General features: G+C 35.7%; 1 protein-coding gene across 1 annotated transcript in view; it reads right to left on the bottom strand.

Annotated features, from left to right (window-relative positions):
• Positions 1-16,905, bottom strand: part of FBXL2 (F-box and leucine-rich repeat protein 2) — a 49,280-nt gene that overhangs the window by 20,312 nt on the left and 12,063 nt on the right. The window contains exons 3-4 of the mRNA XM_009895034.1: positions 3,851-3,905; positions 2,245-2,319 (exon numbers count right to left, since the gene is read on the bottom strand). Coding sequence (XP_009893336.1) covers positions 2,245-2,319; positions 3,851-3,905 — 130 coding nt within the window. The remainder of the gene's footprint in view (positions 1-2,244; positions 2,320-3,850; positions 3,906-16,905) is intronic.

Here is a 16,905-nt window from a genome sequence, read left to right as displayed (position 1 = left end):
TATCTTATCTCTCAGAAGAATTTACACCAAAACAAACAAACTGAAACTCATTATACAAACAAAATGACGTATTTTTTAAAGCACTCTGATTAGTCAGAATTATTTCTCAGTAGAGGCCAAATACCTCTATTGCAAGGATAAAGTCTTCAGTGAATAACACATAATGTGAGTTCAATCTGCATTGCAGAAAAAAGCCAAATCCTAATGCATTAGTCAAAGGAACCAGAAACAAATATTAAGTGTTCCCAAACCCATTTATTTTTTTAAGCATGTAAAAAACCCCAACAAACAGCATATTCAAAAAGACAACTTAAGTGCATTCAAATGTGTTTAGCTGTGCGAATAATTCAATGTCACTCAAAAAACTAGTTCTTCTAATTACTCCAGCTTACAATTGTTTCCACATACCAAGAAATCCTAAGGCACATCTAACTTCAAGATCTAACTTCACATCTTTGTGACAGAAAACAAACATCTTTTCTTTATAGTTTTTTTTTTTCTCACTTTATTCTCTATTACATGGGGTCATAAATATGGACAATTTCACAACAAAACTTAACTTTTCATTATTTGATAGTCTCAGATCAAGTACTGCTTGATGCTCTGTGAAACACACCAAACAGTACAAGGTCCAACTAAGCAAAAAGTTGCTGAATACAATTAGCAGCTTTTACCTGTCCTAAATGTATAGGCAAAAAAAAATATTACTAAAACCGCTGAAGAAAAAACAGAGTTCTTAAACACTGAACGTGAAAGTGTATCTCGTTCAAAACTACTTTATGTAATAATTGCTGGTTTAACATACTCTTATGAATAAATTTAAAGGAGTTTATATTACAAATGTATTTAAATATAATATACTGAAGTAACTGAATTGCTCCAAACCGCAATAGCTTCTTACAGCAAAAGAGGATCATAACCTTATTTCATTCCTTCTCCTGAATGCCATGCTACAAACATAGCATCTCAAAGGGCAACACCACTAGGTACAACGTAAGAAAAACTTACCAAAAACATAAAAATCCAATACTGTGTTTCTAAAGAGCAGTAAGGTTTCAGACACAGAAAAGGCTAACCAACAGAAGGACCACAGACCTGTGGGGTTTTCTTTATTATTTCTTTGCAAATGAGAAACATAAGCTTTTTTAAAGGCAATTGAAAAGACGATATTAAAGCTCCAAGTCTTCTTAGACACATTTAGACAGAGGCAGATGCCAAAATCTTTCTCCTGCCTCTGTAAGATCCTCATGTTTAACATCAGTATAGCAGAGGAGTTGGCAATAAAATTTTAAAAGAGCAGTGAAAAAAAAATTACCCTATGTATTACTTTAAAGCTTTAGGAAAAGTTTGAACCATGGTTAGCAAAATACACCAAATGAAACCCATCTGGATTTTATTCATGCAACTAAGAAGCTAAAACATAAAATCCAGAAGCAAATTCGTTATTGTATTCTAAACTTAATTTGTATCATCAAACAACAAATAATAAACTAGTTCAGATTCAATTAAGGAATTGTATTTCCCCATAGATTTTTGTCTTCATTTTCAGATGTCATATTTTATCTTCTTATGCACATCTATGATAGCATTATTGCAGACATGTTTTTCTTATGGAAGACAAGACTGCCCTAATCCTTTCATCATATGCTGAAGAGGACTTTAATCCACATGTGCCTGCATTTCAGGCAAGGTTCAAACCTTATAAAACCAAAGTTCAGAATACGGTAATCAGATGCACACCAAATCAAATCTATGTAAGTCAGCAGTAAGAAAAGTTGTTCAGCATTTTATTGTTTCCATCTCCAAGTCCTATAGCCAAGTGTTCAGAGAGCTTTCGGCACTAGATGGCACCATCACAGAGAGACTAGGGGCCAGCAACAAAGTTATCCCCTACATCGTGGAAGTGATTCAGAGCATCTCACTCCATCCAGAAGCACCATTTATACCTTTACTTTCTGGAAATGAGCAGCTTTGAATTTCTAGAGTCCTGTATGTAGATATTTATAATTTGCATGTTTTATATATTATAAATATATATTATAAATATCTGGCAACCAAAACTGAAATACTCATCCAGTGTAAAAAAGTCAAATAGAGTTCTTTTTCCATTTGCTTCTTCACCTTATTATCTTGAACTTTAACTTTTAAAAATGTGTGAACGCAAGCACAGACTATGGGATACTCAAAGTGGTTATGCTCTTACACATCACCATAGGAATAAAAAATCCCTTGAAAGATACTAACCTCTATATCCGTTTGAAAGTTGAAGAGGTCTATTCTTTGCCAATTGCTTCCATCCAGAGCTAAAACATTCCATGCCTACAGAAAACAAACACCGTTTATTACCTCCACTGCCTGTTCCCTTCATTTGCCTCTCAGCAATTCAAAGATAACCAACTCAAATACAAAAATATAGCATTTCAGGTAGCATTTTTCAAAAAGAAATTTAGTTGTAGATATTAGTACTCATACAATTTCAACTAGTTAAAAACATAGAATTTGTGGAAACGAATCTCAAATCTCCTCAATGGATTACACTTCAAAGGCCAACTTATGCCCATAAAACACACAGGAAAGCAAGAAATTAAATGTAAAGTACATACACGGACACAGCAAGATTTATCCCTCCATTTTCTAAAAAGTTAAAAAATAAATTTGTCGACTAAGTTACTTTTGCTAGATCTATACAGAGGAAAGCAACTGCAGATGAGATTCCTTCCAAGAAAACCACAGTTCCTCAACCCCACTAGTTACTATTCTGAGAGGAACAGAAACCTTTCAGAAAACTGCTGACTTTCCACTGTTAGGATCAGGCCTTTCCTTTACACGTGGTAAGTTATATGTACATGCTTGAGAATTTGTCCTTCACTGTCGAAGCAACAGTCGTTCAAAGTAAAACAAAATCAAAAAGCCGGAGAAACACAAATACACTCAGAAAAACAGAAAAAAGAAAAAAAAGAATACTGCATCCAACTGACAGATGGTTCTGAGAGAAAAACACAACTTATTCCATCACGCTGGTTTTCTTCCACTGTATTCTAGGCTTTAGCTGAAGGTTCTAAGAAAACCTGGTATTAGCTCACAAAACTTACTGAAGTTGCAGGCCAGGGTGCTAAGGGTGTAGGAATAAAATTGTTACACACTTAGTTATACATTAAATCAATCAAACAAAAAATCCAACAAAAAAACCCCAACAAACAAAACCCAATCCTCAGTAAAATAAGGAAGAAATGCATGAAATAAAGAAGTTCATTCATGTTGTATAAGAATACACTTCATTGTACACACTTGATGTAGGAACAGAGTATTTTCACTTTAATTCAAGAAAAAAAAGTCAAGACAAGCTAAACATAAAAGCTTACTTAGCATGCTTTCCCTATTCTTCTGTGTGCCTTTTTCCCCTACTCGTAGTCCATCTACTTAACACCTTTTCTACTTGGCAAGCAAACCATGGATATACTTCTTAGACACATGGTGCACATTAACCGAACTACATGGAATTTTAAGCAGAAAATGCGTCTGAAAAATAGTGTTAGACAGCCACATGTTTTATAAAAAGCAAATGCCATTATGCCAAACCGGGCTTAATCCTTTCTCCAGATATAATAGAGTATACACTACTGGATATCTTTTCCATAGCCTTTAAACAGAAGTCCAGTACATAGCAACTAATTCCACATCTGAATGCAAAACTGGACTCACTGTTCATTTGTTTTAATAAACAAAGAGGCTGAGAGAACTATTTGATTTTTTTTGACAGGAAGCAGATTGCCCTAAAGCCCATGATTTGCAAGTAATTAAGAAAACGGCTTCCCAAAGAACAACAAAAAACCCCAACAGAAACACATACCTTGGAAACTTGCGCACATCGACACAGAGTAACTATGTCCAAGAAAGAAAATATTCTAGGAAGAAAGCAGAATAACAATTAAAATGTTTTGTTATAAATTCAGACAAATACATGGATTCACAGTTCTGTAGTTCTATGGAAAGACACCAGTTACACGAGAAGCAAGTTAAATACAATTATGAGTGCTTTACCAAATTATTTTACTTATTGAGACTTAGGGAATAATACCATAGCTATCATCTAAAGACAGTCAACACCAACACAGTAGAACCAGCAGGTGCTTCTTCTGAAAATCTGTTTTCGGTTTCTCCCTCCTCAGTACCCAAACGTGTATGAACGATAACAAATTTTTTTTTTCTTCTTTTTAATTCAGAGAAACTAGCTTACATACCTTTAATTGTCCTACAATTAAAGAAATAACTTACACAAATACAGGTGAAGATTTCAGAGGCTGGTGAAGAGTAAGAGATGGAAAACAACACATAGATAAATCCAAGCTCAAGAATCTAATTACTAACACAAAGAACGAACAACCAAATTTCTAAAGGGGTTTCACAGTGACTACCAAGTCTAACAGAGTCAGTATCTTTTTTTAATTTATTCTACAAGAAACAACTACAGTTCAAAATTTAGTGTTGCTATTCTGATCACGGAACCAATTCCTCAAGGCTGCCAACTCTTACTAGTTTTCTGAAATAAATTTTTCACTGTCAAAATGAATTTTGCTAAATACTGTTTCCAAACAACAATGAAACTGGTTCAAAGGCTCTTCTCAGTCAAAAAAAAAAAATTATCAGCTTAAGCATAAAATATAGATCCTATTCCAAAACAATTTTCTATTATAGAGAATGAAAGATAGGAAATATATGACAGATGTTACTGTAATTCACTTATAAACTGTCACCTCCTCATCAATGGACTTTTTCAGTCATCAAAACAATGAACAGTAATAATAACAATTTTATCTTATAGCGAGATGTTAACACTGAGAAGAAAACACAACTGGTAAGAGAGCCTGAATTTAATCATGTAATATTCTGATTACTGTTTTCCAAGTGGAAACCTGATGCTAGAGCTTGAAATGGATCCCTACATCTTAAGGGCTGTGATTTTTAGCTGAGATAAGAGTAAAAAAATGTAATGGAAGTTAATGGAACTACTTCTTAAACATAACAGCCCTCTGGACGTTTATTATGGTCACTTCAGATATTAGTTTTCCAATATTTTATTAACACATGAAAACACTTTTTCACTATACAGTAATATAGTTTCTCAAAAAACTATTAGCTATGCGAACAGAAGGACAGACGTTCTCAGAACCTATGAAATAATTTATAAAACCCTGTCAATAACGTTTACTATGCTACCATCTATTTTGTCATTTGAACATCCATTCTGAGGTCTACCCACTTTAAGAAACTTAGCAGTGTTTCATACAGAAGTACACACTCGATGTACTCGGCAAGACTGGTAGACTGTTCAGATGAGCACTGAGAGAGTTCTCTCTTTTAAGAGCAGCATTTATACCAATGACCCACCACGAACCCTCTCCTGAAGTCACCCGTCCCCCCGCCATGAGGCAAACGACAGAAGATGAGAGCGCAGAGATTACGCTGGAGAGCTGCAAAAGCTTCTTGGCTTGTAGAAGCTTCCTCATAGTAGCACTGCTGAGTGGAAGCAGAAGGTTATCTTAGATTTACAGAAGCTGAAGCACAAAAGAGAGATTTCTAGTTATTTGTAACTAAAAAAGGGAAGAGTTGTGACAAATTATTTCATGACACAATAGTCTTGCCTAAACGAAGAATGCGACGTGCTTTAGAAGTGATGTATTGAGTTCTACTGAAATAACAGAAGGAACTGTAAGATGTTGAAGAAAGGGTATTTTATACACCCCCACTACTCTGAGTTGTCTGGCAGTCCGTCTTCATGTTTGATTGTTTATTGCTGTTAAGAGATTAATGTTGACGCGTGATTTCTGCTAAAAAATTAAATTAAAACCAAATGCAGAACAGATGTATTTATTTTTGCTCCATTCTGTATGAAGTGACTTTTGAAAAAGTGAAAAACTAAAAGTGGTCATTCTATGTTAAAAGGAGAAATATTTTACTAAGTGTAAACATTCATGACGCTTTTAGGTTTTTTTGGTTTTGTTCTAAAGAAGAAACTTTCCTGCAAGGCAGCCCAAGCTGTTTCCATCAAAACAGATAACAACATTAGGATGCATTATAAGCCAGCAAAACCAGAATGATTATTATTCAATTAAATAGTATGATAGGCAAGAGACACCAGTAAATTCTTCTACAGTTCCTATGAGTCATTTTGCCAACTTGCTTGGAAACATTTTTTCCACACTTCCATATTTATCTACCCTCTATAGTACAGTTTTACATGCAAACCACTAACACACATTTGCTTCTCTACTTGCAGTCCCGCAGAACTACTAGAAAATACCTACCAGTCAGGGAAACTAGCTAACAAGACACAAGACTCTAAGGTCTAACATACTTTAAAGTCTTTAAAGCCTTTAAGAGACTTTAAGTGCAACCAACAAACTGAGATGGAGATGACAACACTGACATTGTCAGTCATCTGTCAGTGTCAGACACTGACACTGTCTGGCACCCAGGGTGAAGGACTATGTCAGCAGGCATTTGTAATTTTAAAAAGTGGAAAAAACTACCAAGTAGGGCAGCTGATGGTTGTATAGCACTTCTGTCCTCTATGACCATAGCTACGTAGATGGAAGCTAATGCAGCCAGCAGCAGGATTAATTTCTACTTAAGTCTTTGGCATGGATTAGGACAGGGAAACTGGAAATTAATAGATCCTCAGTAAAGTTTAGGATCATCTATTTTGATTTCTGTATCCCAGGCTATTAAATTTGCCGTAGTTATCCTGTATCAAGCTCAAGAAGGAGAATCTGCTTACCAATAATTGGAGCTCTTCAAGACTTCTCATCCCTAGGCACATACCACTCTGGACTCATGCCTCATGAGTTTGGCCTTGGAGATCTTTCAATGTTAACAGTACCTGCAGCACCCAACAGCTTCATGCCAAAGGCACAAAGGGTTGTACAAGCTTACAGTTCCTCAGCTCCTTTATGGTAAATTTGTATTTGGCTAAAGCCTAACTTCCAGAAAAGGCTCTATTCTTGATTTGAAAGCCTTCAAGAGATGGAAAATCATCACCTTCTCTGGTAGTTTGTTCCACTGGTTAATCACTCCATTAAAATGTTTGCCTTCTTTCCAAGGTGAATGTCTGACTTGCAGCTTTACGCTTTTTTCTACTTTTCTTCACCAAATTAAAGAGTGCTTTAGCAGTTAGTGCTTTCTTCTCATCGAGTTTTAAAGCCACTTATCATGTCATGTTTAATTCTTCTTTTTAACAATCTTTTTATTTAGTTCTTTAAATCTCAACTTCTCTACACATTCTTCATTTTCCCAATGTTTCTCCAAGTGTGGACATCAGATGCATATGCAGCATTAAAAACTTTATTAGTATCAACAAAGCTGTACATAGACATAAAGTATGATTTCACTACTCCCATTTTCAGAGCCATTTCAGGCCACTGTAACAGCCTTTTTGACACCACATCAGAAAAGAAACTTACAGCATCTTATCCGTTTCACCCTCACATCCTCCTCTGGGACTACACGCTCCAGGCATTACCTCTTTTTGTAACATTTCCTACTCCTGTATATCTATCCACATAAAATTAATCTGTATCTTGTTTGAACACACCCCAATTTAACATGTTATTTGGACTTCCAAAGAGAATGCCTTGTCTTCACAGTAGTTTACCATTACAGCTCTCTTTGTGTCACCTGTAACTTTTATCTTCAGAAGCAGTGATTTCCAAAACATTGAATTAAAAGAAGACATAAAAAAAAAAAAAATTGGTCTACCTGTTGATTGCTGCAACACTGTTAACCAGTCCTGAATCCCTTTAACGTGCACTGATAAACTGCACAGTGCTACTTTTCAAAGGAAAAGGTAAAATGTTAAAGTCAAACGCCTGAATAGATATAGGTAGTTTTGGTTGGTAAAGCAAAGAAATTGTTTAATCTCCAAGAATGATACTGTCCAATCACTTCCTTTGCACAAACCCACAAGAATTCTCAGTTATATTCCTCTCTCTCAATTTTCTATCAAATTTACGGTGAGTTTTTTTCCACTGCATACTGAATATAAGGCTGAGATTTCTGATCATCTCTCCCTTGCCTAGGTAAAAATGTTGCAGCCAGGATTCATATTCTTCTGGTCTTCTGGAATTTTCTTGATATCCAAGACTTACCATAACTCAGCATACAAGGGCCACAGACCTCCTAAGTCACCTTTTTAAGACATTCTCACTGCAATTTACATGGTCCTGCCAACTACAAGAAGTGATGATCTACAGTCTCTATCATCTTCCCATGTAGTTCCACATACACTTCATTATTCCCACACACTATAAACAGATTGTCCTGTGTCCCTCCAACAGAGATGGCTGACTCCTAATATTTTGTTTCCCTCCCCATGGAGCAACAGAAAGAAACAGCTATTTCTCAAAACCCCAATGCTGTGCAGTCTACCACCTACAGAGTGAGAAATCAAACTGTGCAAGAGTAAAACTGCTTCTCTCCTGCCTTTGTAAGGCCTTTCCAAATTTGATCACATAAGGAAAAAGCTTTTAAGGTAACAGACTGGCAATTACTCATTTAAGTATTTTGATATAATACTATATGAATTGATAAAAAGCAGATGACAAAATGCATACAGTAAGCACCACACACATCCTGGAATTTTTGGCCCAAAGCCCAAAATTTGGTATGACAGAAATGCCTGATAATTTCTAAAAAGCTTCAGCAATAACGTAAGTTAGGGGTTTTTTTAGTAACTGACTTGTAAATGGAATTCTATTACAGAACTTCTACTTTTCATGTCTTTTAAATTTATATAGTTTTGCACACAAATAATGGTGACAAACTGTATCAAAATAAAAACCAAAATAAGGATGAGAAATGCCTGACTGAAGATAGCACATCACCTAGATAATCCGCTCAGAAGATCCTTTCAACTTTACCACACCATCCAGTTGTTACAAAACAAGCACACAACCAATCTGTCATGTCTCCCCCCTTTTAGACTGTGAACTTCTTAAGGAACTGACTTCACTATTGATTTCTACAATTCCTTGCCTGGCAAATCTGCTCTCAAAGTCCTTTACATGCTACACACGGAAAAGTATCACAGAGAGACAAAGTACAGCTTTCACAAACTTGATTTTCCTCTTTTAGCAGGTTTTTCTCAGAATTTTCTGGAAGAATGCCCGAGCATACTCTGTTAACAAGCGACAAGGGAAAAGAGCATCAGCCACTCTCAGTTCACTACTAATCATGTTTGAACGTACACAGTTGCAAAGTCTCACAACCACCATAGAAGCTGTCTTGTATTTCTCCTAAAACATCATATTCAGTAAATACAAAACATTATTACAATTTTTTATACGTGGAAAGTTTCTCTTCTCCCTTCGTCCCTCATTTTATTAAACACCCTACTGAGGTATGAGGCATATTACCAATAATTCTAATCCAGTAATACATACAAACACTACAATAAAAATCTGCTGGCTAGAAAACACACAGCTAAGATGAATAATTCATATCCATAATCCATAAAAGTAGACTTTTGCATGCATAAATTTATATCTATATGATTAAATTAACAATTATAGTGTTGGAGTACTTCCAAACTTCACCAACTTTGCAGGTAGGAACCTGCTCCATTGGTAAAATCCATTAATACCTAAAACCACATACTACTACTTGTCTTGAAAATGGTGAGGCATATTAAAAGCTTTAAGGAGTCTGCCTATTTTCTATTTAAAAAAAAAATAATCATTTAACTCATTTCTGTCAGGCTTGTTTTCGGTAGCATGTCACAAAAGGCAGACAAACATCAATTTCTACATGAAGCACACATACACTGACCCATGTAATGCTTGACCTTTCAAGTCAATTATCAAAACAAATCCCTTTTTACTAGGGATATGCTGCTTTGTGAAGTAAATCACTTAAACTAGAAACTGTGTGAGACACTCCAAAACTTTTCAGTAACTTTTACCGCTGCAATTTCCAGTTGTAAACTACTTAGGCTAAGATGCCTTCCTCAGCAGATCTACATAGCAAGTCTTGCAATCACAAACATGGCACCAAAAAAATTTCTTTACAAGCCTTTTCTTTTGCCAAGATGCTTATTGCTACACAATCCTTACATAAGTACTAGCACTTGCAAAAGTAGGCTGTCTACAGAATGCCTAATATCTATTTTCAGTTGAAACAGAAGTCAGCTTTTTCTACAAATAATCAGCTCTGCTGGATTCCTTTTATAGTTAGTTACAGGACAGCATCTAACTTTTTATGGCTTATACATTACTTGCAGGACAAGTGGATCATGTTACTCCTTAAAAAAATAAATAAATTTTACTTATTTGTAAGGCATGACCAACAAAGCATGTAACACAACAGCAACATTTTCAGCACCTAATTCTCTTAGTATCTGAAACAAAATTGAAGAAAAGCCAGTTCTGTTTAATTTACTGTAAAACATACAGAATACAGCAACTATATTACACGGTAGTTTCTTTTGCAGGGCCAATTATGCAGCTAATAGATACAACTACATTATGCGAATCATAGAGTAACTTTAGTCTGAAAATGAAATCCAGAGGATAGTACGTGAATGCAGTCCTGTTGCATCTTTGATTTATATTTATTCAGATATTATGGATGTGTTATGCAACTTAAAAGGTCACATATTTGTAACCTTTTAGAAGTCAAGGTAAAGACTTGAACATAAAACTTTACATAAAGTAAGTGTCCAAGAAAAGTTCATGCAATGAAACACATTTTATCTAATGTTTCACAAAAGGTCAGATATACGCTAGAATCAGTTTCAGCATTAGTTCTTGTTTAGCTCTGTTTCACTCAACATAGCTGGTGATGTAACGGTTTTGAGCAATCGCCTGGTTGCACTGGTTATTCTGATTCATATAATAGCAAGACACAAGAATCTTAAACAGAAAAATAGTGAAAACTGTTATTAGAGAAGAATCTTATTATTTAACATCATTAAGTCTTTAATAACACTGGTTAGAAATCTCACTGCAGTGCTTCCAAAAGGGAAGCTGAAGTAGAACGTTTCCGAATCCTCTCTTTGCTGCAAGCTTTTTCTTCTTTTTTTTTTTTTAATAAAAATCATCCTTCCTCTTTTCCAAGACAGTGTTCATTGCAGACCAAATACTATCTTTCAAACAAAAGGATGAGGCAAGTCATGTGCTTTACCTAGAAATGAAGTGCTAACGAGCTCAGAGGACTCGCAACACCCCCACACTCATCCTTCATGGACATCAACATCTCTGCGACATCCTTCGTGCCTTCCTCAAATTGGAATATTTGTAGAGGGGTATGATCCAGATTTCTAACTTCAAAAGCCCCATGGATTGTCCAGTTTAATCACTTCTAACTGCTGCATGAGCTACAATGTTCTTTAATTTCTAGAAGCCAGCATGTTGCAGCTCATATGACTTCCTGCTTCATTAGCGAGATTCTTATCAAAGTTTTAGCTATAAATGCTCTTATCTAGACTGCAGGCGTTTTTCGCTTTTTTTTTCCTTTTTTTTTTTTTTCTTTCTTTCTTTCTTTGGGGGGGGCATCAAGCAACAGACAGAATTCTGTAAAGAAAAATGGGGCTCAGCTGAAGATTTCCAATTTACAGAAAAGCATCTGATAAATGAGAAATGAACTACTACTTATGGGCAGACAGGAATCTACAAAAGGAGGTAGCCTGGGGAGGATACCTCATGCACCCATACAGGCTGGACACTGCCTGACTCAAAAGTAGCTTTGCAGAAAAGGACTTTGGGGTTCTGGTGAGCACCATGTTGAACATACCTCAAAAGAGAAGGTTTGGTGGGGGGTGGTGGGAATCTTACCAGTGTGCATAAATATCTGATGGGAGGGAGTAAAGATGACTGACTCTTCTCAGTAGTACCCAGGGACAGAAAAGAAGCAATGGACACAAACAGAAATACAAGAAATTCCACTTAAACAAAAGATTTTATTTTTTTTCTGAGAGTGTTGTCAAACACCAGACCAGGTTGACTAGAGAGTTTATCAAGTCTCTGTGCTTTGAGATATCCAAAACTCTACAGGACAATGCCATAAACAACCCTGCTCCAGCTGACGCTGCTTTCATCAGGGGAGTTGGACTAGATGGTCTCCAGAGTTCACTTCCAACCTCAGCTAGTCTGTAATTTTTTTAATATAAATTTTATTTTTATGAAGTGATTTTATGAAGTAAAAATTTGGCAACTATAACATATGTTACTAAAGAAAAGCAGTTAGCCTAATGATTAGTTGAGACTGGTTTAACTTGCAGCCTACAGTCCCAATCCAACCTGCTGGCCGTTCCAACTCCCCTACAGTCTTTTTCTCCGTGAGTGAAGGGATTATGTAGTTTGGGCACCAAACAGTCAAAACCCAACTATACCCACTCCGCACACTAGTGGCTAGGTATAGATGTGGAAAAATAACATGATGGTATGCAGCCTAGTGTTGCTCCATAAACCATTCTTCCTACAGCCATAAAGGTTATGGAAACTTTGGTTAGTTGCTGGACTAGGATTTGGTAGACTAGATCCAACCTATAGCTCTGCTACTGGCCTGGTGGATGACCTTGAACAAAAGACTTCTCTTCCCGATGCCTGTGTCTGTATTAGGAGGACCCAGCAGCTCACCTCTTCTGTAAATACTTCAAGAGTTACAGACAAAAAGAAGTGTAAAAAGTATTTGGTATTGTTATTTAAACTGTCTAGCATCAATACTTAACAAAATGAAAAAGGGTTTTTTTTGTAGAGACTTAAAGTATCTTTTGAATTGCCTTTACGTTTTGATGGCACTTTTTGCATGGAAACGAGGAAGAACATTTCCCCCTATGCCTCCCAAAGCTCCATATAAAAAGCACAGCTTCTTTATATCACTGATACTTTTGAACATTTAGCTTTGATAATTTGTTAATCAAGAGACTGAGTTTAAATAAGACTCCAGTTTCAAGGTAAATAAAGCTCTAAATGGAATTAAGTCTTCATTAGTTAAAGAACAGTTTCTAAAGAGAAGCTTAATAGCAAATAAAAGAAAAACAAAACCAAACCAAATAAATGGTAATGTATGATTCCAAGAGCTGTGTAAGTCATTGCTATATGCCCCTTAGCCATTACTTCTGCTTCAAATGCTTGTTATTTACTTTTGTTTGTTACAGTAAGACTAATCCTTTGTCACAAGCACGTTCTTATTGAGAGAGATCTGTACTTGAACCAGGTAATGCTGAAGCACTCTACTTATAAGGAAGTCCCAATTGTTCAAGCAGAAACATTAGAGAAAGTATTTCCTTTCCAAAATTCACAAAATCTGCATCTTGGCAAAAATAAAAAAAAATCTCTTCCATTCCCAAATCTCCTCTTCTTCATTAACACAGTATACAAGAGCACTAGCATGCAGTTTTCTGCTTGTGTTCTTAGAGCCTCTCACTCACATTTTTAAAGGAATTCCATCTGAAATATCTCTGCCCAAAATACTCAGTTTTAAGCTTATTCTGGTATTTGTTTGTGAACAAAACCAAATCACTTAAACATATTAAATAGAAGATGTCAGCTATCTACTCCAATTTCAAAAGGCCAAACTTAATTGATTATATAGTCATTTGCAGATGCTGTTCAGCATCTCACACAAAGAAGCCAGAAAGTGCGTACAAAGTGCCATCTGGTGAGGCAAAGAACTGAAAAATATAAACTTGCAGCTGGAACTGATCTTGGTAAGAATTTCATAAGCAGACCAACAATACATGTAGCAGTGTAAAAAAAAGGTCAACATGAGACCTTTTCCATATTCTGAAGGGGGTACGCTGCCCACCAAGATACTGATTGAGTCTCCAGTTTCCTCAGAGCACAAGTTGTGTCCAGAAGTTGAGGTAAATCACTGGTAAGTTTTAAAACCCATTCCCACTTCAGAATAATTGGAAAATTTTCTAAAAAAAGCTGATTAATCAGAAAATTGCAACTTCTATTCTCAGTGTATATTGGAGGTTAGATACACTACCTTGAAGGCTGAAGGTACAGAGAAACTAAATGACTATCCGTTTTCACATTGGGTAAATCATGCTAAAACAAATAAAAATAGTATTGGTAGTATAATATTATTTCTCAATTGCTGCGAAAGCACGCAAGAATTCTGAAAACACCCAGTAAGTCTTAAATAGTCCTAAAGAATTACAATTCTGTTGTTTACCCGGCTAAAGATCAAAATACTCAATCACTTTCTAGAGGCTTTATCTTGTCCATGACCTGTGCCTGTGGTTCATTCTGATCCCTTGCTCAGCTGGTTTTCTGATCCCTTTTTTGGAGGTAAGGACCACTGGAAATGAGTATATGACTCCACAGAAGTGAGTCTGGTTTTGATATTATGCTGTTATCAGTCCCATTGTTCTTGCTTGCTTCCTGTCCCTTATCCTTATGTAAAGGAGTATTCTATATTGAGCAGTTAGCGTGAGATTGGAGTGTTGTTGCTGCTCTGCACTAATTCCTTGGACAGATGTATTTCAGGCATGCTAAATCAAAGGACTTACTTTACTTAATGAAAGTTACTTGTACAAGGCACTATTAGACCTCCTGTTACAGAAACTATAAATTTGTGCAAATATACAGAAAGGAAATAAGTTTTACTTTCATAAGCAATTCCTGTACAATCAATTTGGTTCATAATCTGTATGAATGCAGTTCATGTACTTCTATCAATTTGGTTGTTTCTGATTCTAAGCAGTTCTATTGTAATTGCTTGGCAGACTCCTACAGAGGACTTTCAAAGAGATATAAACCATGGCCTAAAATAAAAATAAAAGACTGTATGTGCATTATAAAACTGGAATGTTTTCCTGAGATTGTCAAACACTGAACAGCAGTCTTTGCTACTCAGGGTGAAATATTGCCCTATTTAATTATACAAATCCTCGAAGTGGGGAAAATTAATCATGTCTGAGATGACAGATTCCCCCCCTCCCCTTCAAAATACATGCATTGTTTGTCTGCTTACAGAATTCTTACCAACTACGAACAGTTCCACATACAAGTTTATATTTTTCAGTTCTTTCACTCACCAGTCAGTATTTTGTACGCTATGGTACAGCAGCCAAATTTTACAGCGATGGTGGGCCATTTAAGTACCTAGCTAAGAAATACCAATGGCATTATGACCATTTCTTGTTGTATTCTTTACTATATTTCTTTTCTATTTCCCCCACAGTTAAGCACACAGTAAATATACCAAATACTGTGTTTGACTTCACTAATTTTAAGCTTCTAGTAATTTTTCTTCTCTATGATAATAAACACACCAAAAGCTGAGCAAAAAGCAGCGTGCAGTAATAAAAACAAAAAATAGAAACATAAAAACATATATAATAATACATTAGCCAACTCACAAGCTGTATATTCTTGCATATAAGAAAAGCTGCTGCTAGAACACAACTCCTTGGTTCGTCTCCTAATTTGAGTCCCAAAACTTTGCTTATCCTATTCTAGAAAATCTGATTGAGCACTCAAATTTTCAGTCTGATGACTAAGATCTACTATTCAAGTACATGCACCCTATAAGTATGACTTATAGCAGAACTCATAATAGCTTCTACATTTGTGGTACAATTCATGAAGTTGGTACTTGGTAGGCAGACAGGAACTGATAATGGTTCAAGTGGCTGAAAGGAATAAACATCTCTGTTTCTGAAGCTTGCCATTTTTGTGCAAAATCTTGCAGCACAGAGTGTTAGCAGTTAAAATACAAACAAGCCAATGTTGTCTGTCCTTCTACATGCCGAAAGTACTGACTACACGTCCATTTTCAAACATGTATTATTACTTTTTATCAAGCACAAAACAAAAAAAAAATTTTTTTGGAAGCTGTTGGAAAGTCAGAACATTCCAATATTAATTACATTCACTTAGGGATTTTTGTTTCCAATGCTTTTCAAACTCATACTGTAGCTTTAAAAATCCATTTGTTTTTTCCAGCAATTTACAAGGAAAAAAGTCTGTCTGACTTGATTTCTGATTCTTCTGATGATAGATAGGGGTTTACTAACTTTAGACACCAATGCAAATCCACAACTAATGTACTGTATAATCAAATGATGCTTTTCCATAAACACACAAGCTAAGAAAAAAAAAGCAACAATTGTCTGAAAACATTGTTTAAATTACATGATTTATAATACCTCTGTAGGATTCTTACTCAAACATCATACAATTGGGCATTTATTCAACTTTTCACTTCTTGTAATATGTAAGAGCAGAGGGGGAAGTGTTCCTTGCCAACTGGCAAACTAATAGCACTGCAACAGCTAACGGGGGTGATCATTTTTCTTTTAGCTTGAACAGTACGACAAATCAAAATTTTTAGAAGCAGCCTATTTCTTCCATGGGAAAAATAATTACTCCAATATTACAAACAAAAATAAATGCCCATAAACCAGATGAAGTTACAAATGAAACGCCTCCTTCTCTTCACTCAAGCTACTCTACCTACCTATAACTGGTTCCTCCAAACCAGGGTCTTCTTCAAAACCACCACTGTCCATATTAGTCAGATATCCTCTTCCTCCTCTGCCCAGTTATCTGGGACTACTTGAGAAGGAACAAATAATCTATGGCTTTGTATACTTTCAAATGAGCCTCTTGCCTGAGCTGAGGGTTTCAGTCATTTACTTACAAGCCTAGCAGATATTCTGTAGAAAATGCGCAAGAAACATGACACTGCCCTGGAAACCTTCCAATCTAATTCTGGTCGTTAAATTAATAACAACAACTAAAAATAATGAGAGTAAGAACTGCAGTATAACACCAAGGGCTTACTTTGTTCAACTTTAGAGTATGTAACAATAGCAACAAATGAATAAATTTTAGCATGGTAGTATTTCCTACCATCAGAAAAAGTTTTCTCAAGTTTAGTGAAAAAACTGGATTGCTT

This window comes from Charadrius vociferus, unplaced genomic scaffold (assembly GCF_000708025.1).
Source record: "Charadrius vociferus isolate BGI_N301 unplaced genomic scaffold, ASM70802v2 scaffold51, whole genome shotgun sequence".
In the NCBI taxonomy this organism is placed as follows: domain Eukaryota; kingdom Metazoa; phylum Chordata; class Aves; order Charadriiformes; family Charadriidae; genus Charadrius; species Charadrius vociferus.
Note: the sequence above shows the minus strand (reverse complement) of the source record. Positions and strands in the feature narration are given on the sequence as shown.